Source organism: Nuphar pumila, chromosome 14, assembly GCF_984573655.1.
Source record: "Nuphar pumila chromosome 14, dmNupPumi1.hap1.1, whole genome shotgun sequence".
In the NCBI taxonomy this organism is placed as follows: Eukaryota; Viridiplantae; Streptophyta; class Magnoliopsida; order Nymphaeales; family Nymphaeaceae; genus Nuphar; species Nuphar pumila.
In genome coordinates, this window is record NC_143262.1 from 4,195,007 (window position 1) to 4,222,145 (window position 27,139).

Consider the following 27,139-nt stretch of genomic DNA (forward strand, 5'->3'; position numbering starts at 1 on the left):
GAAATTTGCTGCATTCAGTGCATAGAGTTCAGCATTTGAAACCGCTTTCTCTGGTTACATACTACACATTCTGACGGTAAATTGAAACTGAAATGCATATAAACATTCAAATACGAGCATGCCCTTTTCCCCTAGAGATGCTTTAATACACTTTATCAGAAACAACTAATAAGACTAGCATGCACATATGGATCTAAATATACCAAGGAGAATAAGAAGGGATATGAAGATGGTTTTAATGTGCATATACACCCGGACCAGAGAGCACAAGAGCTCAGAGCTTTTGGTGCGATCAACTCGACGCCACCCACTGCTTTTGCCATACGAACGCTATGGGGCTCCTCACACTATGCACGCCATCGCTCCATGTGATCGAGCCAAAGGTCGGCCACGAGAACTCCGCCTGCGAGCCAACCAACCTCTCAAACTGGATCGAGTAAGTGAGGGTCTGGTTCTGTGCCGTAAACACAAGCCTACTTGGAGACACACTGATCTTCACTTGGGTCGGACCGGAGATGCTAGCCTCATAGACCGAATCACTCGGTCCGACATTTGTGACTGCTCTGCTATATTGGATCGAGTTTATACTCGGACCGAAGACCACGGAGAAAGAAGGGTAATTGAGGTTTCCCGGGTTCGCAGACCCGACTGCGGAGCAATCAACAAGTTCGCCTTGGGCAATAACTGCGATCTGTTGCGGACTGTATCCGATGGCACAAAGATATGCCAGGTAGTCGCAGATCCGGACATCGTATACCAGTCCGGGGTTGAGAGCCTTGTTCGGATCCACATGTCCAGATCCGTGAGTGAACGGCGTGGACTCGGATCCGGAGGCCAGGTCTTTGATGGGCGAACCAGAGTTGTCTAGGACGTAAGCGGTGGTCATGAGCGCCGACTTGACAGCCGCTGGGCTCCAGTCAGGGTGAGCCTTCCTGAGCAGCCCGGCTAGGCCGCTGACGTGAGGGCACGACATGGAGGTGCCGGAGATGATGTTGAAATCGACCCGGCGCGAGTCGATATCCAGATCCGTGGGTCCGGTGGATCCGGTCCACCCGGCCAGGATGTTGACTCCCGGTGCCACGACGTCCGGCTTGATAATCTCCGGCGAGATGATGTGGGGCCCGCGGGAGGAGAACGCCGCGACATTGGGGGCGGCCAGGCCGAGCCCGGTCACCGTGCCCCTGAAGACGATCGTTGCGTTCGGAGAGGCGCCGGAGATGGCGTACAGCCGAATCTTCTCGCCGGCGACCTGACCGACCATCGTCGCCGGCAGGAGGTGCGCGTCGGCGACGAGCTCCTCGCCACTCTCGGCAGTGTTCGCCAGGATCATGGCAGCGCCGCTGACATCCTTGACGGCGCTCCCCTTCTCCACCCGGGCGTTGAAGCCGCGGTCGCAGAGGACGATCTTTCCGGCGACTTTCGCAGGATCCAGTCCTCCCGGGAGGCACAACCTGCTGGAGAAGCTTTCCGGCGAGTAGACCAACGGGAGCTCCGCCGATCCGAGAGGCTCGCCGCTGTAGAGGGAGACCCCGCCAAAGACGGTGCCGTCGCCGAGAACGACATCTGCCGGGAAGTCCCTATCGATCGTCGACGCCCCGACCGTCAGGATCCACGGCGCGATGTTGACCGCCGTTTCCGGCCCCGGGCCCGAGTTACCGGCCGAGCACGAGACGATGATACCTTTCCGGACGGCCCCGAACGCGCCGATCGCGATCGAGTCCGAGTCGTAGTCCGGCGAGAAGCCGGTGGCGCCGACGGAGAGCGAGATGATATCGACCCCGTCCGATACGGCTCGGTCCATCGCCGCGAGTATATCCGAGTCGTAGCATCCTCGGCTCCAGCAGATCTTGTAAGCGGCGATCCGGGCCATGGGAGCCATGCCCCTGGCATCTCCGACCGCGTAACGGAAGAATCCGGCGTGGGGGACCGGCGATCCGGCGGCCGTCGATGCCGTGTGCGTCCCGTGGCCCTCCGTATCGCGGGGCGACAACGAATCGGCCGTCTCGTTCATCCTCCCCGCTGAAGCGACAAATCCTCTATGGTAGAATCTCGCGCCGATGATCTTGTTGTTGCAAAAGCCGGGAGCCGCGTCACACTTCCCTCGCCATCGAGGGGGCGGAGGCGGGAGGCCGGCGTCGGAGAAGCTCGGCCTCTCCGGCCAGATGCCAGTATCCAGGACTCCGATGATCACGTCGTCTCCATAGTTGGCTGCCGGCCAGAGGCCGTTGCCATCGGCGAGGGACAGGAACCGCGGCGTCCTCGTCGTGTGGAGGCGACGGACTTTCTCCGGCAAGACGGAGAGTACTCCGGCGAGTCCCCGTAGCGAATCGGCTTGGGAGGGAGCGAGCCGAGCCGAGAAGCCGTGGGTGGCGTAGTCGTAGGTGTAGAGGATGCGCGAGGGGCGCCCGCCGGAGGCCGATCTGAGCAGGGCGTTGTACCAGTGACGGTGCGTGGCGAAGATAGACGGCATGTGTGCCTTGGAGACGTGGACGATGAACGTCATCCGAGATTCTTCAGCCCGACCATCGATCGACGGAGAGAAGAGGAGCAGGAGGACGAGGAGGTGAAAGATGGACGGCGGCGACATCGTCACGGATTCTCACGGCGCCTGCGCAGGGCAGGAGGAGGAAAAGTTTCGATTGGCAACCCCTCTTGTAGGGGGGAGGCAATTAGAGGTGGGGGAAACTAGATGGACGGTGGATATTCTTTTAATCCCCGTGACCTATGGATCCGATCGTGTGAACCGTGGGATGCCACGGTGGGCGCTCGTTTGCCTCTGGTGCGTGGTGGCGTGTAGGAAAGAGACAACGCTGGAGGGATTCGGATCCGGGCTGCTGAACGGGGATTTATGGGCTCAGTGAGTGGGGTGCATTTGGATGCCTCGGATCTGGTATTGAATCTGGCTTAATGGGACCCATGCCAAAATCGAAGTTGAAGTTAAATAAACACAATTTCATTTACAGAGAAAAAAAAGTCCCAGTTTAAGTTGAGACAGTGGACCAGGGCGGGTGTGGGGGACAAGCTCTCACTTTAGCTCCGTCTCAAAATTTTGCCCTTCATCCTGATATCCAAAGGAACTTTGGACCTTCATTCACACCCTAGTTCATGGGTAAAATCATACCCGGGTCGGACCTCTACCCTGGTGGATCCAAACTCAGATCTGACTTTGAGGTGCAGGTGACGGGTTGGACCTGGATCTGACAAGGTATACCATAAGAAAAACCATACCCGGGTCTTATTTGCCTGAACCAGACCCGGTCTACACCCTATAAAATAACATTTTTTTTATATCTTTTACATTGAAAAATCACTTATCTTAATCAGATCTCGGGTCAGACCCGAAATAGTATGAAATTTCACAAACCATACCTGGCTCCATATACTAATTCATCCCTTCGGGTCTGACCAGATTTTAATTGTACTTTCTTATTTATCACCAAATTAACCCTCACCAGATTTTAAATGGACTTTCTTATTTATCACCAAACCCTAATCTTATAGGGTTTGGTACAAGTAGAATCTGAGTCAAACCCAACCCATTGACACTCTTAGCCATCAGGGAGCCTACTGCTTCAGCCACAAGACAAGAAAAGCAAATCAATTAGATTTGGTTTTTAAGTATTACTAAATTTGATTTAATGAAATACTAATTAATCGGAATAGGATTTAGGTTTTTAAGTATTACAAGGTCTTTACCCCTTCCCCATCTCAAATTTTTATCCTCTATTTCTACCTTCATCCCTGTTTCATGTTCTTCATCTTCGGTGCAACATAAAACATAGTGGTGCAATTAATATATATATATATATATATATATATATATATATATATATATATATATATATATATATATATATATATATATATATATATATATATATATATTTGCGTGTGGGAAGAGTTGTAATGCCATGGTGCTGCAACTCCTACCCAAAAAACTATCAATCTTTTTTAAGCATGGACTTTGTAACATTAAATTAAATTAAATAGTAGGTAGCAGAGGTTCTGATGTAGTAGTGGAGTATGACCCATGGGGTTTAGGATCTATTTATTTCTTTTAAGATTTTTATTAAATTTAAATTCAATATTACATATTGGAGTGGCTTTTGTTTGAAAGTTAGGTATTGGATCCATATTAGATTAGAATCTTGATTTCATTTATAAATATTGATTGTAGAAATTAGAATCGATTATGATTTATTTATTTTTTTTGAGTTTTTATGTTTATTTCCTATAAATTTGTAGTTTAGCATAGATTAAGATATAGCATAAGCATATATCATATCATCATTTTCGCGAATCAAGCAACCGATTTGCATAAACTGATATCTCGACATTCAGATGACGAAAAGTTTGAAGCTTGATCATGTGATGGAGAAACTCAATCTTAGTTTTGATCCAATTGAAAACAATTTTGATCAGCTTGAAAATACATGGCGTGAAAGGTTCAAGAAAACGATGTCAACTCTTGAGGATATGAAGATTCTTTTTATGCAGCAGTTTCTGCATATATATTCCATGGCCGCAAAGAGATCATGGGCGACCCAGTGCAGTTACCGATAGACCGTTGAGCCCTAATACCTTGTTAAAGCCTCATGGACCTATTCAACCCAAACTACCTCTGACACTATACCCATATCCAAAGCTCACATTTTCCATTTCTAAAACCTAAAGACTTTGACCAAGTTATAGAATATATGGATCCACTTAAACCTTGTTAGACCCAAAAGCATTTTCAAATGGACTTTCTTTGCTTGACCCAAATATCATGTGTGGATCCATTTCAGACCTTTAACAATAGAGTCTACATACTTCTCCTATTGGGGTCATGTGTTAAGAAGTGGATCTTGCCACCATCGGTCCCACCTTATCTATATGTAGTGGATCAGCATTGTCAGAGAGTTTATTCCACTCATTACTTTTTGAAAGTTGAATGTGACGGGAAGAATTAAGCGCAAGCAACACCGACTCGAGGACGTGTCTTCTCTGACTCGAAAAGAATTATGCAGGAGCAAAGTATGTTCGATTGGGTCCAGGATCCATTTGAATCTATTTATTTTTTTTAAGATTTTTATTAAATTTAAATTAAATAATGAAAATTGGCTTTTGTTTTATAATTAGAAATTGGATTCATATTAGATTAGGGTTTCGCTTTCATCTATAAATATTTTTTTGTAGAGAGTTTTATTTTTGAGAGGTGGAATGCATGGATTATGAAGAATTGATTTTGAGTTTTTATGTTTCTTTTTTTTTAATGACGAGAAACCCTTGCCAAAGCCAAGAAAACTCCAGGTTAAGGGCCCCACTGTCACCCTGCCTTATGTGGCCCACCTTTGAAAGGTACGGACACACCCGTGCACTATATTATTATTTTAATAGCTTTTACATGTGTCATGTTCTGATTGACATGTAATATTTTTTAATTATTTTTTGACTGATTCACTTGAGTATCAGTATCGGCCTATTTACCTATTCACCTGAATTGTTGGCCAAACGATACAGGCACGATACCGATACTGACAACATTGGTTTAAAATTGACTTGAGTGCTCAAATTGAGGGGGTGTTTGAAACACCGGACAGAACCCGCCTGGAGATACCGCGATTCTTGCAGCGATGTTGTCCTGTGTTTGCGACACGCGGACACAGAGACAAAATGCCCCCCTGATATAGTCTTTTTGTCTAAAAAAGCAGGGACACCAAAGTCCGACCCTAAGGGTCTGCATTATCAGTTTACAGCATTTTTTTTTTTTTGAAAGGCAAGCTGGGGTTAGCCTGATTCCAACCATTACATACAACAATTATTCAATTTTAATTATCATGCTTAGAAAATATCAAGATAAGATCAAGCGAGGCCAAAGTAACCACCTAGGTGGTATCCCATGTGGTAAGCGGGGTCCTGTGTCAAGCTGAAGGCCCAGGATCGAATCCTTATGCCACATGGGGCGGCCGTTGTTCTGGTAGGAGAACACCTAACCTCCGGCTTGCAAAAAAAAAAAAAAGGAGGCCAAAGTAATTTTTGGCAAAAAATAAAAGGAGAGAGCTAATTTATGAGGAAAAATACATGGGGATATGTTTTATCACCATTTTATTGTATAATAATCGTTATAGTTAATTAAGTAAAAATTATAACAAAAAGGCCCAAATGAGATAACTAGATGGTTAGGTCGCACTATCATGAAACAACAAAAAGTTACTTAGGCATTGGCCTGAATTGTTAGGATATACAGGGTTATATACCTTTGAGGTGGGCAGTTGGCCCGTTGGGAAAACCCCGGACCATGGCCCGCCAGTTAGGTCCATGGGCCTGATCGGATCGGGCTTATTATATTATACATAATATATATTTTATTTAATACGTGTAAGCACCATAGTAACAAATATCGTGAGATTTATGAAAATCTCTTAATAATATCGTGAGAAATTGCCTGAAAGTTTAAAACAACAATTTCTTGCGAGATTTTCCAAATATCATGAGATTTATGAAAAAACATAAACTCTCATGATTTAAACGCGATATTTACGTTTTAAACGGCTATTTATCATGGAAAAACAGTGTATTTTTATTTTAAACTAATTTTTATTAATATTTTCTTATAAAAATATTTTTTAATTTATTTTTATTGCCAAAAAATTGCAAGATTTATGAAAAAAATTCAAATTCTCGCGAGTTTTTTGAAAAACAAGATTTTTGCTGTTTTTAATGTTTTTATTTCGATATGGGCTACCCACAGGCTATATATATATATATATATATATATATATATATATATATATATATATATATATATATATATATATATATATATATATATATATATATATATATATATATAATATGTGTGTTAAGGATAGTTCAGCCGTGGACACATCACAAGTGAGACCCACTATGGCTGACGTGAAAGAAGCTAAGGATCCAAATGGGATTCACAATAAGGATAAAGTGAAGGAAGATTCAAGAAGAAGCATGAAGGCTTATCCAAAAGTGTGATCCAATTGGGAAGTTGAGTGATTTAGAACCAGAAGAACTTCAAAATGTTGAGGAGTAAAATTGTATAACAAACTCTTGTACAAATGCCAATAATATTAGGATCCTCTCATCTCATGAAATTGAAGAGAGATAGATAGAGTTGGAACCGTGGAGATGGGTATGACCAGCTGAACCACATTAAACCTTGAGCCCTGTGGTGTGTCTTTGCAATCTGTGTGTGTCGATTTTCTTTCATGGTATCAGAGCTGCAGTTCTACGATCCGAGAGCATTTCATCTTCGTAACTGGCAGCAGTACCAACATGTCAATTGACTCGAGCAATATGACATGTTCTTTCCCTATTCTTCCTGCACCCACTAATCTTCAATATTTCTTATCCGTCAGACTATCATCCGACAACTATCTTTTGTGGAAATCCCAGATTATCTTATTTTTGAAAAGTTATAACCTCATGGGCTATGTGAACGGGTCTAATCCATGCCCAAGTGAATTTCTCCATACTAAACCAGGGAAGGATCATGTTATAAACCCAGGTTTCTTAGTGTCACGGGCTGGGAAGCGAAGGCCCCCGTGACGTAGCTTCGGGCAATCACACACCGAAGGCAGGCCTTTTAAGCGCACAACACACGCGCACGAGCGGAAGCAAGAGTACGCGTATGCACAAGCACAAGAGAGAGAGAGAGATGCAAAAAGCTTCTTTATAGATACTTGAAAGCAAAGTACATCAAGAGGGGAAGAGAGGGTCCGAATACACGGGGTACTTAGGTCGTAAGGCCTTGTGGGGCACTCTAGAGTGCCAAAGAGGTATACACATCAGAGCAAAAAGGTGAAAAACATGGCGGTTCGGAACACGCTCCCCCGCCTAAGTTGGCGCCGTCCTCGACGCCAATTGTTCATGGTAGCCTTCTACAAGCTGTCGATGCTGAAACATGCTGCTGGCTTTCTCCCAGGTGGCTTCACATTCTGGCAATCCCTTCCACTGCACTAAGTACTTTTTGACTTCCCCTAGATAGTTGTTGGAATGGTTGAGGATGATATCTGGATCTCTGCCTGGTACACTAACTGTTGAAGGAGCTCGCTGCGGAAACGGAGCACGTTGAGGCATGCTCCGTTGAGGATCTCCTTCATCTTCGTGGAATGGCTTCAGGTTGCATATATGGAATACCGGGTGCACTTGAAAGTTTGCTGGCAAGTCCAGCCAGTACGCCAAGTTTCTCACACGTTTGATAATGGTGAAGGGGCCATCATACTTGCGAATAAGGCCTCGGTGGTGGCCCCGAAAGATAGTTGTGCGGTCAGGAAAGAGCTTGGCCAACACTTTGTCTCCAACTCGAAATTCTGCTGGGCGACGCTTCTCATCTGCCCATTTCTTCATGCGCTTGGTTGCCTTGTTTAGATATGCCTTCGCCAACTCTGTCTGATCTTGCCAGTTCCTGACAAACTGGTATGCATAAGGTGCTTTTCCACGTCCTCGCGCAGCAAGGGAGTGTGGAGTCTGCGGCTGTTGTCCTGTTGCGACTTCAAATGGACTATGGCCGGATGACTCACTCTTTTGAAGGTTGTAGCAGAATTGAACCGCATCAAGTAAATCAACCCAATCCCTTTGGTTAGCACTAACAAAGTGCCGCAGGTATTCCTCCAGCATGTCGTTTATTCTCTCTGTCTGTCAATCGGTTTGGGGGTGGAAACTTGTGCTGAAATGCAAGTTAGTCCCCATTAAGCGAAACACTTCTCGCCAAAACTTGCCAGTGAAGCGTGCATCACGATCACTGACGATGCTCTCTGGAATTCCCCAATGCTTAATTACGTTCCGCACGAATAACTTTGCAGTATCAGCGGCTGAGCAGGTGGCCGGGGCAGGCACGAAGATAGCATACTTCGAGAACCTATCCACAACCACATAAATCGAACTGTAACCTTGTGCTTTCGGCAAGCTTACAATGAAGTCCATGGTTATGCACTCCCACGGGCGACTCGGCACAGGTAGAGGCTCCAGTAGTCCACCGGGTCTCTGATTGATGGGCTTGTCTTGTTGGCAAATCAAGCAAGTCCGCACATAGGCATCTACGTCATCGTGCATCTGCGGCCAGTAAAATGCACGTTCCAACAATGCCAAGGTCCTCTGTTGTCCTGGGTGACCTGCCCAAGTAGTATCATGGCACTCCTGCATCAAGCGCCTCCTCAAGGTATCTTGTCGCGGAATATATAGACGATCGCCCGCAGCGCGAAGCAAACCATCCTTTAACCAGAATCTCCGCGTCTTTCCTTCCTTTACCAATGCAATCAATTGTTGAGCCATTGGGTCACTTTTCGAAGCTTCTCGCACTTGTTCAAGGAGATCGCTCGTCGGTTGGCTCACACTGCCCTCCCAAGCGAGCAAAGCTGCAAGTTCCGCCTTTCGACTCAAGGCGTCGGCCACAACATTGGTCCTGCCTAGCTTGTACTCAAGGACCATATCGAATTCTGCCAAGAAATCCTGCCAACGTGCTTGCCTTGGACTCAGCTTCTTCTGAGTTTGGAAGTAGCTTGTCGCAACATTGTCAGTGCGCACAACGAATTGTGATCCCAAGAGATAGTGTCTCCATGTGCGGAGACAATGCACGACCGCCAACATCTCACACTCGTGCACCGTGTATCAACGTTCAGCATCGTTCAACTTTCTGCTTTCAAATGCGATGGGATGTCCTTCTTGGAGCAACACCCCACCAATAGCAAAGTCAGACGCATCGGTCTGCACTTCAAAGGGTTGCCGACAGTCAGGCAACTTCAGCACTGGCTCCCTTGTCAAGGCATGTTTTAACCCATCAAAAGCCTTCTGGCAGGCATCAGACCATAGTCATGGTCTATCTTTCTTCAACAGATCTGTGAGTGCAACTGCAATCTGCGAGTATCCCTTGATGAAGCATCGGTAATAATTTGCAAGCCCCAAGAAACAACGCAACTCAGGAACCTTAGAGGGCGGCTCCCATGCTTGAATAGCTTCAATCTTCTTGTGGTCCATTTTGAGAGTGCCTCCTCCAACAATATGCCCCAAAAAATGGACTTCCTTTTGATCGAATAGGCACTTCTCTCGCTTGACATACAATTCGTGGTCCTTCAAAGTCTGAAACACAATCTGAAGGTGCTGAACATGCTGCTCCATCGAGTCGCTATACACCACTATGTCGTCCAAATAGACGACGACAAACTTGTCGAGGTGCGGGTAGAAGATCTTATTCATTAGGGTCGAAAAGGTAGCAGGCGCATTCGTCAAGCCAAAGGGCATGACAAGGAATTCGAATGCCCCATATCGCGTTACACAAGTAGTCTTTGCCTCATCCTCTTCTGCAACTCTCACTTGCCAGTAGCCCGATCTCAAATCTAACTTAGAGAAGACCTTCGCCTTTCCAAGTTGATCAAACAAGTCTGCGATCAAAGGAAGCGGGTACTTGTTCTTCACCGTCATTTTGTTCAGTGCCCTATAGTCGACGCACAACCGCTTCGACCCATCGTGCTTTGCTTGAAAGAGCACGGGCGCTCCAAAAGGAGCTTTGGATGGTTGGATGATTCCTGCTTCGAGCATATCATCCAATTGTCTGTGTAATTCCTGCTGCTCAGGAATTGCCATGCGATAAGGAGCCATTGCGGGTGGCCGTGCACCCGGTATTAATTCAATCTGATGATCTACCTCGCGCCTCGGAGGTAGCTTCTTCGGCATCTCGGCGGGCATAACATCACCGAACTCATTTAATACTGGCGCTAAGGCCTCTGGGACATCCGCGACTTTTTCTACCTCATCTGTAGCCCGGATTGTGACAAGAAAAGTCTCGTCACCACTTTTCATGCCTCTCTTCAACTGGAGCGCAGACACCAAACGCTCACAAGGCTTTTCTGTCATCGCAGTAACCATGCAGAGATGACTCTCACTCTCAAAGCTGACAACGTTGTGGTGGGGCATCGGCATTGCCTTGTTGCTTCTCAAGAATTTCATCCCGAGGATGACTTTAAAATCATCCATGGGTGCGACTGATAGTGCGATCCTTCCTGACCAGTTGTGGATCCGCACTGGTACATCCCGAGCAACGCCATAGATGGCTTTAGCCTCTGAATTAACCGCTTTCATGCAGCTCTCTTTTTGTTTCCACTGTAATCCCAACCGTTCTGCTTCTTCACGCGAGATGAAATTGTGCGTGGCACCCGTGTCTACCAATGCCTTGGTAAGTCTTCCGTTGAGCAAAAGTTTCAAATACATCAATTCTTTGCATACCATCGGTTCCACACTGGTTGCGACCTTTACGACATTCATCATCTGCATTGCGCCAACTGTTGGCGCTTCTGCAAGTTGATCCTCTTCCTCACCCTGAACAGCATTCGCAACTCGGGGTGCGCGGTTATCTCCATTCCCTTGACCGCGGTTTCTATTGGGACATGTATCCTGTCAATGATCCCCATGGCAGATGCGACAGTCGCGGCGACGATAATTACCGCCTTGGAAGTTATTCCAATTCTGATTATTATTTTGGCCATCTTGACGGCCATGATTCTGCTGATTTCCCCGACCAACATTTTGTCCTTGGTCATTTCTCCGATTGTCCCTTCGGTTGTTGCGATCATTTCCCTGCTGTCTGCCTTGAAATGCAGGGTCATTCCTATCTAGCTCGGCAAGTTTCTCTGCAACCGCAAGCGCCTCAGCTAGTGTTGCGGGGTCATGCCGGATAAGTTCTTGGTTTGCCCATCCTTGCAACCCGTTGCCAAAGTAAAACAACCGATCCTCATCATCCATTCTCTCCACTTCCAACATTATCGAAGAGAATGCCTTGACGTAGTCATGTACTGACCCTGTCTGTTTCAATGCCAATAACCTTTTGCGGGCCATTTTCTCTTGATTTTTAGGTAGAAAGTAGTCTCGCATTTCCTTCTGGAGGTCTTCCCATGAGGTTATAGCAACCAATCTCCGTCGAACATCACCTAAGCGACGTCTCCACCAAAGGGTCGCTTCCTCCGCAAAGTACATTGTTGCGGTGCGCAGCCTATCTGCGTCCTCTTCTATCCTCGCAGCTTCTAGAAATTGGTCCATCTCGTAGATAAAATTCTCAAGATCCTTTGAGTCCCGCGTGCCTTTATACTTTGCGGGCTCAGGTAACCTGTAACGTGGTCTCTCCACATATGTCGCAACATCGATAGCCGGGGCAGTTCTCAACTGCCACTCTAACTGTTCATTCTTTCGTCGAACAACATCCAATTCAGCAGCCATGATGTTGAACCGACCCAACAAATTATCAAATCTGGTGGAAAAGTCCTCCACCGAGTAGTTAAGTTTAGTGGCAAGACTTTCCACCGAGTCTTCCACTCCCTCTACTGCTGTCTTGATCTCTGCATTGAGATCTCTTAAAGCAACACAAGTTCCATTAACCAACTTCTCCATTTTGGTCACTGACCCAGTCAGCTCCGCCACATCGCGCGAGATGACTGACACCCGATCATCGGCCATGAAGTCCTTTTCAGCAAGAACCACACTGCTTGAAGGAGTCATGGCAATCTTCTTCGGCGCCATTGTAACTCCCAATGTCGACAAGGCTCTGGTACCAACTTGTCACGGGCTGGGAAGCGAAGGCCCCCGTGACGTAGCTTCGGGCAATCACACACCGAAGGCAGGCCTTTTAAACGCACAAGCAACACACAACACACGCGCACGAGCGGAAGCAAGAGTACGCGTATGCACAAGCACAAGAGAGAGAGAGATGCAAAAAGCTTCTTTATAGATACTTGAAAGCAAAGTACATCAAGAGGGAAAGAGAGGGTCCGAATACACGGGGTACTTAGGCCGTTAGGCCTTGTGGGGCACTCTAGAGTGCCAAAGAGGTATACACATCAGAGCAAAAAGGTGAAAAACATGACGGTCCGGAACACTTAGAATGACAAAGGATGAACCAACTTCTTCTTAGTTGGATCCCATCCTCTTTGACGAACAAGGTACACAGGCAGGTCATTGGCCTGAAAACTTCATTCAGTGTATGGTCATCACTGAAAAACATGTATGCGGTTCACACATGAGCCCGAATACAATAATTGAAATCTTTACTTCACAATTTGAGCAAGGGTTTAGACACCATCACTGAGTATTTCAATAAAGCCCAAGTCGTTATCATATCCTCCAAGCCTATTGATGATGATGATCTCGTAATAAGTATACTTGTTGAGCTTCCTATGAATGAATATGTCAGAACCTCATTGAATACTCGAGAGACTCCTATCACACTAACTTGAGTCTCTATTCAACATGTTGCTGATTCAAGAATCACAATTTCAACATCTGGATAGATCGAATCTTAAAGAACTCTATAGCCAACATTGCACTCAAGCAACCCAGCCAAAATCAGTGGGAATCAATATTTTGAAAATCGAAGAGGTAGCCAGAACCGGTTTTCAAATAGAGAAAGAAACAATGGTTGATTCCAAAACCAGAACAATGGAAACCAAAATTTCATTCAGGAGGGAATGGGTAACACGGCTAGTGGTGTCATCTGTCATGCCCTTGGAAACCAGGGTCATATAGCAGCCCATTGTTATAACACCTGTCAAGCATGTCAAAAGAAAGGTTACGATACCCTTCAGTGCAAGGTGTATCGATTTAACAAAGACACATCAGGAGCACCTGAATTCTACAGTACTGCAAATATTCCTCAGATTGATGATGGGGGGATGGTAACCGAATTCAGGAGGTACACATCATGTTACTTGAGACTTTAACAATGTTTCTACACAATCTAAATATCAAGAGAGAGACTTTGTAAAAATCGGTTATGGCACAGGTTTGAGAATTCACGGTGTTGGAAATTCTATTTTTAGTTCTTCTAGTTATAATTTTCATATGATTGATATACTATATGTAACAAACTAACAACTATTTCATGAAACTTATTCTCCGTTCAAAAGTTTTTCCAAGAGAATGATATGGTTTTGAAATTTTCCCTGACCAATGTATTGTGATGGCATGCAAAACAGGGAAAGTCATCCTGGAAGAAACAAGTGACAATGGTCTATACAAAGTGAGTCTGAATAAAAGTGACAAAGCCCATTCAGGTTCATCATGCTACAGCTTGTGTTGGTGAGAAGGCCTCTGTTGATCAATGGCATGGGCATTTGGGACACCCATCATTTAAAACAATTAGACATGTTATTAGTAAACATGGTTTGTCATTTTTTCATAAACTCCAGAATAATATATGTGTCATGCCAACATGGTAAGAGTCATTCTCTACCCTTTGAGGCATCAACTCACAAAGCAGATAGATCTTTAGATTTGATTTTGTCGGATATTTGGGAACCTACTCTTGTTTCTGTCCCAACTATGCATGGACATTATTATTATGTTAATTTTGTGGATGCATTTTCTAGATTCACATGAATTTTTGTCATTAAGTATAAATCTGAGGTTCTTTCAGTGTTTTAAATTTTTTTTTTTAAACTTGTGAAAAATAAGTTAGGTAGATGTATTAAGTCACTACAAAGTGACTACTGGGGTGGTGAATACATATCTAGTTTTGCTTGGTATATCCCATATGTTTACTTGCCCACATGCCTATGAACAAAATAGGTGTGTCAAACGGAAACATAAACATTATAGAAACTGAGTTCACCATGTTAGCCTAATCTGGTCTGCCCTACAAGTTCTGGGATTATGCTTTTATTATTGTTGTGTATTTAATTAATAGAATGCCCACACATGTTCTTAAAATGAAGTCCCCATTTTAAATTTTGTAAAAAAAAAGTCCCTGACTACAAAATTTTAAAAAAATTAGGTGTGCCTACTATCCATGTATGAGACCTTATAATGCTCACAAGTTTCAATTTTGTAGTAATAAATATATCCTTTTAGGCTACAACGGTCAACATAAAGGGTATATCTGTTTTGACAGCTCTAGTGATAAAGTAACTGATTAGTAAAAATGTTGTTTTTTATGAAAATGTGTTCCCATATAAATCTCAACCTACCCTCTCACCTCCCACCAATTCATCCCAGTCAATTCTTATATCCTTCCTCGCCCCTATCTCCTTCCATGTTGACTTGGTCCTGACCACATTGTCTCCTACACCTGAGTCATCTCCTACAATATCTAGCCCTACCGCCACCCCTCCCTCTCCACCGTCCACACCTCATGAGGCTTCTCTCAACACCCTTGTGCCTACACCATCTTCTCCTCCTAGGTCTCACCCTATGGTTACTCATTTTGAGACGGGGTCCTAAACTCAAAGTTGTTTTTTGCCACCCGTTATCTTATTCCTACAATTTTGATTACTGAGTTTGAACAATATCGAGAACCGTCCAATTTTACTTAAGCCTTCAAACATGAGCATTGGTGGTAGACCATCTCAGAAGATGAGGAACTTCTTTCTAATCATACTCCATATCGGCATATGGTTGGAGCATTATAGTACCTCACCCTCACAAGATCTGATTTGAACTTATCAGTCAATATGGTTTGCCAATTTATGCATGCTCCTATGGTTAGTCATTGGATGTCAATCAGGCGTATCTTGCTCTATGTCAAGCAAACTTTGCATCTTGGTCTTATGATTACCTTATCTTAGTCATTAGCGATTGCTACATATGCATATACAGATGCATATTGGACATGCAACATTGATGACTAAAAATCCACTGGTGGTTATGTTGTGTTTTTGTGCAAGTCTCTTGTGTCTTGGTCTATTCGAAAACAAAATATAGTGGCTCGATCCAGCACTGAAGTTGAATATAGGGCTCTTGCAAATACTGCAGTTGAAGTTCAGTCTCTCACCTATTTATTGAATGAACTCCGTGTACCTCTGGCCTCTCCTCCTGAGATCCTATGTGACAATATTGGTTGAGTGATTTAAAACCAAAAGAATTCCAAAACATTGAGGAGTCCAATTGTATAACAAACTCTTGTACATGTGCCAATAATAAAAGAAACTTCTCATCTCATGAAATTGGAGAGAGAGATAATCATGGATGTAGGTCTGACTAGCTGAACCACGTTAAAACCTTAAGCCTTGTGGTGTGTCTTTGCAATCGGTGTGTATCGACTTTCTTTCATTATATATGTGTATGTGTGTGTAGAGGATAATATTGGCTACACTCATGGGTAAGGAACCCCTAGCAAAAAAACTCAATATTTTTTATTTTTTAATGTTTTTCACATGTTAACTCTCCAAATGTGATATACATGTTTGGGTTATTAGAAATCAGTATTTGGATCATATTATTCTATGTAAGATTTTGCAACGGTTGAAAAATCAATAGCCTACAATGTATCAAAATCTTCATCCAAAAAAAATTATATTTTTCGTGTAAAAAAAAAAATATGATCCAAGAGTCTATTCCCACTATTTTGGCCGTGTTGAACACATCCGTGAGGATAGATTTGGTCAAAATAATCTCCAACTATGAGTTCCAATTAGGGGGTTCCTTACCCACGAGTCTAGCGAATATATATATACCATGTCGGGCTTGACGAGGCCTGGCCTGTCAACAGCCTGGTCAAGCCTGTCCACTAAACGGGCCAAGCAAACGCATCCCACCCATTGTCCAGCCCTAATTTTATGTCATGCGTTAGGATTAACCACTTTTGCTTCCATATATTATATAATTTCTTATTGAATATGACAATAGGGTCAAAAGCGATTCGCTGGATGGTAAAGTCTTGTTTTCATAACCCCAGGTCTCGAGTTCAAATCCCACGGAGGCTATTTCCCAATCTCCCAACTGCCTATCAAAAAAATATAGTAATTGTATACATTATATAGAATAGAAGGTAGAAAATATGTATTATGTTCATTAAGTACTGGATCGAGAGCCTGCCTAAACCCAGCATTCCTAAAACTTAAATGGGTCAATGTTTTGAACACATACCTAAACTTGGATCAACTTGGCTCAGGTGAAAAAGATACATAGAAATGCAGTTACATCCGACTCAATAAGAGGAAAAAGATAAAGAGAGAAAGGAAGTCTTATGTAGGTCAATTTGGATCTTGAACGGAACCGCTTCTAGTCATGAGTTGCCAAAGGGACTAAACCGAGAGACCTTCCCAGTAAAAGAAACACACAACAAACCCCATTAGCAAAAAAATAACCAAGTTTTTTTTTATATAGATCTGGGAGATAACCCCTGCGATATTCAATTCCATGAACCCTTGGTTATAATAATGCGACCTAGCCATCCAGCTATCTTATTCGACCTGCATATCCAAGAACAAAAACTTTTTTGATCAGAGAGAGAGAGAGAGAGACTGAACTCGTCAGGCAATGTTAAGCTTCATCAATGATTTTGTTGATACCCACTTTTATCTCTTGAAAGGGACACTTAATGGCTACATGAATGTAAGCCTTTACAGCTCAAAATTTGATCTCAGGACTGTTTTAATTTCTAACCATACCACTTACACCAAAAAAAAAGAAAAAAAAAATTAAACCAAGGATTCTCGAGTTGCAGGATGTAGAACCAAAGGTCATGGGCGATATAAGCTCAATGTTGATTGTGACATGCAGATTCATTTGCCAATCTAATTCTGAAAATAATAATTTAGGTGACAAAAAAATTTCCAACCAAGTAAAATGAAAGTGTCGAGTAACAGTTATCAGAGAAAGAAGGGAGCAAGAAGCACAAGAAAAACGAGTAGAACAAGGGAAACGAGTAGCAAACAACAATTAGCCAAGTGGGAAATGACATAAGAGCGTAGCTAAACCCTGTGTTCATTGCTTAAAATGAATTTTAAGTAATTTTGTCAGAAATATTCATTATGCATGCATATTTTATAATAAAAAACATAAAATCCAAAAAAATACAGTTCTTTTAACATGAGAAAGACATTTAATGAATTAAAAATGTTTGTTTCCCTTTGTTCAGAAGTTGAATAAAGTTTGGAAGCATAAAAGGATTATGCAGTTCCGCGCCATGCCTCCAAAACATTCTTGGAAGGCAAGTACACCAGTTTTAAGAAGCTTCTAGTACCTATGATTCAAGTTCTCCATGATGTTAAAGCCAGCAAAAGAGCATGAAAAAGAGGACTAAAACAAAAGAACATGAGTTATCAGAAACTTAAGATTTGGTGAGTTATCAGAAGCAGCTTAACATTCATGAGAACTTGCCACAATGGCTGATTTGAACAATCCTTTTCCTGGAGCTTCAGTTCACCAATTTGTTATGCAGGAAACAACTCATTTTCCAAACAAGTCCATAATGGGTGAAAGTTGGGATCATCTTAAGACCAACTGCTAGGCTTTGGAGAAAATAGGAGGATATGTTTTAAAAAACTCACCACCTCATATTTTTTTTTATCTGGACTTGACCAAATTTGTAATGCAGGAAACAACTCACTTTTCAAACAAGACATCATGATGGGTGAGAAGTGGAATCATCTTAAGACCAACTGCAAGGTTTGGAGAAAGTTGGAGGATATGTTTTCAAAAACTCACCAACTCATCTTTCTTGATCTGAACCAATTTGTAATGCAGGAAACAGCCCACTTTTCAAACAAGTCCATGACGGGTGAAAAGTGGAATCATCAGTTAGGCTTTGAGGAAAGTTAGAGGCACGTTCTAAAATATTCAACTCATCTTTCTCTTGATCTGAACTTCATCCCGGAAGCCTCTTTAGATTCCTCCAATATCAAACTAAAGAGGGAAATCGAGATTACCTGGGCCTAAAGACTTGGTTGCTGGCTTGCACGATTCAGTGAGAACAGTAACTGCTGTGAACCAAATTCCCAAGCCTTCAGTGCGTTCAAAAAATTGTCGTTTTTCTCCCAAACAAAGGAAACAAGGGAATTAGGTAAATCTTTAATGGAGAAAGCTCACAGATTAACACTTACCAGACTCAAATTAGAATCTAGCAGATGCCGCGAAGCAACTTTATTTTCAGGATTACGAGAATGGAGAAGCTTTAGAGATACAGGAGGCAAAACAGAAAAGGGCTGTTTTATTTCCAGCATAACCAATTAGGGATACAGCAAATATTAGTACAATTTGACCAACGACATGATACTGTAGGGCATTTTGGACAAGAACATGTACAGCAACTGCAGTTGGGGATGCAGCAAGAGCAGTCTGGTAAACAGCAACTGCAATGGGGGCAAGAAAGACTTGGCAGCTTACAGCAAGAACAGTCTGGTAAACAACAACAATCCGGGATACAGCAAGAGCAATCGGGCAAAGTGCAAGTGCACTCAGGCGAAGAGCAAGTGCAATCAAGGCAAGAAAGAGTTGGCAGCACACAACACGGTTTGCAGGTGCAGCAAAATGCCGCACAACACCACCTCCAGCACTTGGTTAGATGGCAAGAACAGCAAGCTTTTGGCACTCGGATTGAACAGTTTCTGCCGCTGCGGAAGCATGATAAATTGCAACAGAAAAACACACTGCAAAACCACAAAATATAATTAAGAGATGAACAGGCAAGCTTCCATTTTCATGACCAGACAACAATTAGAATGAAGCAAAAAAACCATGATACAGAAAGAAGCAAAAGAATTAAAACAAGATATAAGGAAATAACCTCATGTATTTTGGCTTGGTCAACAACATTGTCCCCGTACATCCATAAAAAAGTTCATATGCATATAAATAATAATGAAAACAACCTATCTATTGTTAAACCATGAAAAACATGTTTAGAAAGTTCTGGAACAATACATGTGCAAACAAAGTACTTGTCTTTTGAAGGTCGTAGTCTATTATGGAAAAAATTTTGAAACTAGAATCTAGGCAGAACTTCCGCACATATAAGAGAAGCAACAATATGAAACTGTGCACAATTAGCATTGACAGGGATTCCCTGATATAAAGTAAGAAAAGATCCAAAGATTGGCAGAAGAAAATAGGCAATCTCAAGAGTAACAATTCCAATCATTGCCTCAGTTGTATCTTAGTATCAAACAGGAATTTGAATTATACAACAGCTACTGGCAATCATCAATCACTTCAGTTATTTGAGTCTAAATGGAAAGCTTAGCATTTTTATAGCATTAGTCTATTGGGGAACATAAATCTAGTAAGGCATTCGTCTACATCAGTGCATTGTACCGTTACAGTTCTCCCATTCTATTTGGCAGATAGGATGCTTCCAACCAACTAATCACAATCAAAATTGCATGGTTAGCATGACTACCTTATTCACTTTAAAGGAAAACATTCATGAGTTCCCCTTGGTGTTGAATCAAAAGAAAATGGCCACACAAAATCCAATGCTTGCTATGTCACATAGACACACACGGGTATGGGTACCGGACAATGCATGGGTACGTGCTGGTTCAGATCGGGTCGGGTCCAACCCTGACCCAAACCATTCTTTTTGTTTGATGTCGGTGAAAGGTAGGGAGGAAGAACAATAAGAAGAAGAAAAAGGAAGAGGAGAAGAAGGGAAAAAAAAAGAAAGGAAAAGGAAGAAGAAGATGAAAGAGGAAGAGGAAGAAGAAGAAAAAGGAAGAGGAGGAGAAGGAAGAAAAAAAGAAAGGAGAAGGAATAAGAAAACGAGGGAGGAAGAGGAAGAAGTCGAAGAGGAGTGAGAGAGAGCATACCGGGCCCGGTTCTTCTTCTTCTTCCAATCTGCCCGAGAGAGAGAGAGAGGCGGTGGGGCTGGGTCCTCCTTGTTCTCTTTTGTGGAGAGAGAGAGAGAGAGGGGCTGGGGTCCTCAGTTGGTCCCTTCTTCTTGGTCTTTCATCTTCTCGTTCGATGGGGAAGAGGGTACAATGACAAATATCGTGAGATTTATTAAAATCTCATGATAATATCGCGAGAAATTACTTGAACGTTTTAAAAGGTAATTTCTTGCAATATATTCAAAATATCGCAATTTTTTTGTCAAAACATAAATATCATGATTTAAACGTGATATTTACATTTTTAACGTCTATTTATCTGAAAAAACCATGCCATTTTTATTTCTAAATATTTTTACTTAGATTTTCTTTTAAAATGATTTTTTATATTTTTACTTTATTTTTTATAGCCGAGATTTTGTCAAAAAAATGCAAGATTAAAAAATCAAATTCTCGCAAGTTTTTGACTGCCGATATTTTGCCATTTTTAACTCTTGTCACTATGGAAGGGGGTTCCAAGATTCCCCTTTTATAATAAAATTTTCATTCCCCCTCCCCCTATTTTTCAAAAATTACACTTACAAACTTTTTTTTCTTTTAATTTTTAATATGGATCCACATATGATCCAGACCCTTACTCTCTCTCTCTCTCTCTCTCTCTCTCTCTCTATATATATATATATATATATATATATATATATATATATATATATATATAGTTGTCTCCATATCCTCATTTTTTGAAATTGCCATGTCGTACCCATACCCGTGTGACAGAGAATGCTTGCAACCTCTGAAGCCTTCCTATAGTTGAGGGCATCAATCCATTTAAGCCATCATCACACAAGGCCAAATTATCAAGACAATCAAGTTAGTCATCTCTAATGGAGTTCTACACTTGCTCATGTTATTACCCATTTTGAGTTTCCAAAAAGTTGTCAGACAGCTGTCACATGGATACCGCTGCAGATACAGGGATACAAGTGTTTTTATGTAGTTTCAAATATGACTAACATATAAAGGATATGGATCGGGAGTCAACAAGAGTATATGTGTGACAGTCTGACAGATTAACAACAAAAGCAGCAAAAATGCTGTCTACAAGATCTACTGACAGTTCACAGTTTGCTGGAAGTTCACATTGTGACAGAGAAGCAAGTAAACCAGTGTTAAATGCGATATTATCTGGTTTTTTCAAACAGGAAGATGTTGAAGAAGTGGAAAACTACCTAATTTCATAGGTGTTGGACCTACAACATTACCATCAGCTAGCTCAATAATTAGAAACATGGAAGCCTTGAAAAGTACTTAAGATTTCAAAAAAATCTGCTTTCGAGGATGTTTCAGTCATTTCAATAAGTTGACTGCTGGTAATGTCAATATAAAGGGTTTAAAGTTAGATTAACTCACGTAAAAGGACTTTGGATTCTTGGAATTAGGAAAAGAGGAAGACCATTAAAGACTTGGAAGGAGGCAGTGAGAAGTAATATGAAAATTTGTAAGATGATCAAGGATTTATATCTGGACAAGGAACTGAGAAACAAGACTCTTAAGTGGATGAATAAGGCTTCACGATGATGATAATGACATATAATACCCATCTTTTGGAAATTTCCTTGTGCCTTGTCCCCGCAACCTTACCTACACTATACAGTTTTTACGATTACATACTACTGCAACAAAAAGCAACACCCACCATTAGGGATGCACAACGAGCCGAGCTAGCTCAGGTTCGACCAGTTTAAGCTCAGCTCGAGCTTGTTCGAAAAATAAATGATCCGAGCTTGAACAAAGGTTTAGGTCGGTACACGTAAACAAGTCGAGCTTGAACAAGTAATCCACCTTGGTTAGGCTCGAAAAATCCGATTAGGCTTGGTTCACATAGTTATATAAAGAAATTAGAGTTTATATATGTATTATTTTTCTATACTAGAACACAAAAATAGGTGTTAACGTAGTGGGTGTGTTGATAAAATGTGTTTTGACGTCATCGGATCTTCGTGTGTCTTATCATTCTTAGACAAATTTCTTTATGTAATGGCATTTCTGTTATTTGCATGTATTTTAAACCTATTGTATTATTTGATCCATAATAAAGGATTAGGGCATGCCATCTCCAAACTGGCTGCCGTTTTTTAGCATCTCCCTCTCTCTCCTCCTTCAGCTGAATGCAAACTGTGGTATTTTCTTACATGGTATCAGAGCGGGACTTCGGTAAATCTTGGTTTCTTCCGGTCCGAATCTTCCCCTTTCTTCTTTTCTCTTCTAATCTTTCTTGCTTCTCCTCTTTTTTTCTACTATCAGTTGTTTTTTGTTTTTTACTGACAGCTGATTCTTCTTTGGTTTTATAAATCCATTTTCGTGTTTTTCAATTTTCGATGTCAAACTCTAAAAAAAAGCGTGAAATATATTTGACGTCAAATAGTGATTGTTTTGCTTCTATTATCTTAGTCTGAATATTTTTGGTTCTAATATATACCAATGTAAAAAAATTCTGTTCTCGATGTTTGTCCAGATTTCATTTTCTGGAATCTTGATTGATTGTCGTAAATCTTAATATTTTGGTTTCGATATTTCTCCATTATTTTGCATATTTCCAGCCAGCATATACATATTGACAGCCTCCTATTGTGATTAACAGGTCTGGTGCAAGAATCGGACTGAGTCTGGAATAGTGCCATTATTTTAAAAAAATGGCACATTTTATATTATGTCTTATTTCCTGCATTTTGCCTAATTTATTTTGTTGCTGTATATTTGCTCTAGGCTGAATTTTTATTCTATTCTTCCTTTTATCCTCTTCTTTAGCTTTTCATCTATTTTTAATGGATTCCTCTACCTATGTTGGCCTCTCATCGAATTTTTTGAGTCAGCTTATTTCTGAAAAGCTTAATCATTCTAATTTTCTGACCTAGAAGAGACAAATTGTTCCTTTTATAAGGAGCCAAGATTTGTTTGATTGATCAATTTCAGTCCCACCACAATTCATTCATCGAGAATCAAAGGATGATAAAGGAGATGCTTCCTTTAACTTTATTTCAAATCATGAATTCATTGGATGAATGAAGCACGATCATGCATTAGTTGCATATACTACTTTCACTCTATCTTAGGAAGTATTGATATCTATACCGGATGATTGTACTACTGGTCAATTATGGAACAGACTTGCGCAAGCCTATTCTCAGATTTTAGAGGCAAGGGTTTTATTTCTAAAAAGGGAGTTTCAAACCCTTAAAAAAGGCTCAATGTCAGTCATAGAATTTTTAAACAAGGTGAAATCAGTTACAGATCAACTTCCTATTGTTGGAAGCGCTGTCTCTGACAAAGAAAAAGTACAACAAACTCTCAATGAACGGGGTCCAGACTATCATGTTCTCTCCACTTCTTTAAGTGGTTCTACCAGTGTTACCAAGCCTTAAGAATATTCAAGCTAAACTTCTTCAGTATGAAATGAGCATAAAACACTTGACGGAAGGTAGTGAACATGCAGATACACATAATGTCTTGGAATCAGATATATCTCATGGTTTTGGGCATGAAAGTAACAGTCTTCAAAGTGGTAGAGGTCGAAGTCGCTTTGGTCAAGGAGGTTGTGGTATTCTTCCTACACCAAGCACGTCAAGATTTTTCAGATCAGAAAAGAGTGCCTACATGTTTTCAGTGTAATAAGAAAGGACATGTGAAAAAGCTGATTGTTGGTTTAATCCTCAAAACAAAGAAAAGAATAATAAATCAAGAAACAAAAGATAATCTGATGGACAAAGATCTTCTGAAAATATGCAACAACTTTTGCTTGCAGCTTTATCACAAATGAGTATTAAGCAAAATGAGCAAGGAGAACGGTATTTGGATTCTGGAGAGGCCACCTATGTCACAAGAAATGCTGGTAAGCTCTCGAATTTATCTCATTATTTCGGAAAAGGTAGTATAGTCACCGAAGATGAAACACATCATCACATTTCTCATGTTGAAAGTACACAAATTCCTTTGTCTAATACTTCTCTTAACCTGTCCAATGTTCTTTTTGCTCCCAATATTAAAAAGAGTATCGTTTCTATATCTAAACTTATTGATGATACAAATTCTTCTGTCGAATTTACTCCCTCTTCTGTATTTGTTAAGGATCATCAAACGAAAAAGAGCAACGAGTGCACATAAGGATGCTAAAAGTCACTCAACCTACTACAAATGGCAACGCTTTATCGTTCTCATAATCAGTGTTGAGAATAGCCATTTCCCTCACCAGGTACTTGCTTCACAATCACCACAAATCCTTGAGTGCCAATTCACAAAGAACGATCGAGAAAGACTATTGCTGAGACTCAACAAACAAAAAGGAACAAAACCACAGAAATGGAAAAGTGCAGATCCTTATAGTTGGTAGTATTCTGCCAGAGGGTCCACTGAAGACCATCTACGTTATTTTCAGAGTTGATATCCTAGCATCCCCGCCTCAAGCCAAAAATCTTGAAACAAGGGTCAAAATCTACATTTCAGTATGTATTGCTCGGAATGACAATGTTGATCCACGGTGCAGTTCTGTTTGGTCGAATGCACCAACTTACACACAAAGAGCAGGAAAACCTACTGAACAACGCTCCAACATGGCATATTCTAGCTTATACCATACATCCGGATAAGAACGTAAATCTGGCATACCAATTATCATGGCATGCAATGCAGGAAATGTATCATTCGATAACAGTACGGCCAACTCCCATGGCAAAAGAGGGAAAAAATGAAAGCGACAAACATGTAAGGCTAAGTATCAGATTCCTGTGATACAAAACTAAGCGACGAGTATCAACAACATGATAGGGAAGTGAAAATCAAAGCACTCAATCATCAAACGTATGAAATCCCGTAGTAAAATTCCAGAGCTATAGTAAATAAGGCGGTCGAGAGGCTACCGTAAAATCCGCCAAATCCGACGTGATCTCCGGATCTTCCTCTTTCTGCTAAAAAATCCCAAAAAAACCCATCAAAACCCAAACAGGAACAAGCTCATTCACAATCACAAAGGTTTCCAAAGGGACAAAAGATTCATACATTGGTACCAATGGATCCGGGTTCTCCCGCACAAAATCATCAACCCTGCAAAAGACCAATCAGTTAGCTCAACCCAGAAAAGTCACCAGAAGCTAAGATAACACATGAAAATCGAAAAAAAATACATACTCTTTGCAGAATCGAGAAGCAGGTGGAAGGCCATCAAGCGACGACAGCTCCTCCTATACAAACGGAAACCCTTTTCACAACTTAAAACCAGAGATTATAAAAAAACAAAAAAACACCAAATCTGATAAGAAAGTCGTAACAACAACAACAAAAACCAAAAGATTCAGCGACCAGTTGATCGATAACCAAAACCAATACTCCCAAAAATTGTCACAAAAACAAAAAAGAGAAAAGTTTCCAACTGATCACCACCACATATGAACAGAGAGAATTAAAAAAAAACATAAAATGCAGAAAATGAAAGAGAGAAGAAGAAGAAGAAGGGATCAACCTCAAGGAAACCGATCTCACGATTCAGGATCTGAACCTGCTTCTGCAGCCTGTACTTTCCGTACAAGTCGGGGTAGGATGGGGGAGTCCTGGGGCAGGGTAGCTGCAGTGAAGGGGAGGTGGAGGACTGCGACGAGGCGACTTCGGAGACCACCATCTCCCCAACTCCCTCTCCCTCTCATCCACAAAAAAGGAGAAGCAAAACAAGCAACCCCTAACCGAATCAACCAGAGAAGCCGAAGAAAATGGGGGAAAGAAAAGGATAATGAAAGACGCAACACCGAGAGAAAGCAAAGAAGATCGCAACTGTGGTAATGACAGAAGAAAATAGCAAGCAGGAGGAAAGTGGAAGGGAAAGGAGGAAAGTGGAAGGCAGGGAGGAGGGCGTGGGATGATTACTGCAAAAGGCACACAGGTCTGCAGCAGCAGTAGCAGTAGCCGCAGGCCTGACCGTTCCTGCTGGACAGCAAACCGATGCCGATGCCCCCTCCTTTAAAATGAAAGAAAGAGAAAAAAAAAAACCCAAAAACCCAAAAACTAATAAACAGTTTTCTCAGTTTCTCCAGCGATCACATTGCTCACTACTTTAAAAGCACAAACGGAAGAGCAGAACTGATTCTCTCCTTTTTAAAATCGCGCCTCCGTACAGTGAAAACTCGCGAGTGTGTCTTTTTCTTATCTCTATCTTTTGTTTTTTGGGTTTCTGGTGTGAAAAAAAAAAAACACGCACTCGAGCGAGTAAGGTGCAGACTTGGGGGAAAGTGTGAAGAGAGAGGAGGGTGGTGTAGGGAGCTCACGTGAGGTTTAAATGTGGCTGTTCCCTCTTTCCCTACACTGTTTTCAACCATCACTCGGGAGTCGGGAGGATGGAAAAAACAAAAAAAAAAAACAAAAGGAGTTGGGTTAAGCTTCCGTACCCAGATGAAAATCACCCGACCCGCAGCTTCTTGCAATATATATATATATAAAAGTGATTGATTGGTGCCTTAAGCCTTTTTTTGTGCTTACCTAATTTTGAAAAGATTGTTTCTACTTTTTAAAAAATCTGACAATAAAAGAAATATGTGATCTACATGCATGATTTT

The 27,139-nt window shown here is 41.8% G+C and overlaps 2 protein-coding genes across 2 annotated transcripts; both read right to left on the reverse strand.

The window, feature by feature from the left end:
- On the reverse strand, positions 1–2,646 carry LOC149816124 (Subtilase family protein). Its single transcript, XM_089986771.1, has one exon. The coding sequence runs from the start codon at positions 2,585–2,587 to the stop codon at positions 293–295; it is 2,295 nt and encodes a 764-aa protein (XP_089842897.1). The 5' UTR covers positions 2,588–2,646; the 3' UTR covers positions 1–292.
- A 16,004-nt stretch (positions 2,647–18,650) lies between these two features.
- Positions 18,651–26,942, reverse strand: AGG3 (guanine nucleotide-binding protein subunit gamma). Its single transcript, XM_089988047.1, has 6 exons — positions 26,056–26,942; positions 25,725–25,777; positions 25,596–25,640; positions 25,457–25,504; positions 18,982–19,364; positions 18,651–18,784 (listed from the first exon to the last, which is right to left on the reverse strand). The coding sequence occupies exons 1-6, from the start codon at positions 26,209–26,211 to the stop codon at positions 18,651–18,653; spliced, it is 819 nt and encodes a 272-aa protein (XP_089844173.1). The 5' UTR covers positions 26,212–26,942.
- Positions 26,943–27,139: the final 197 nt, after the last annotated feature.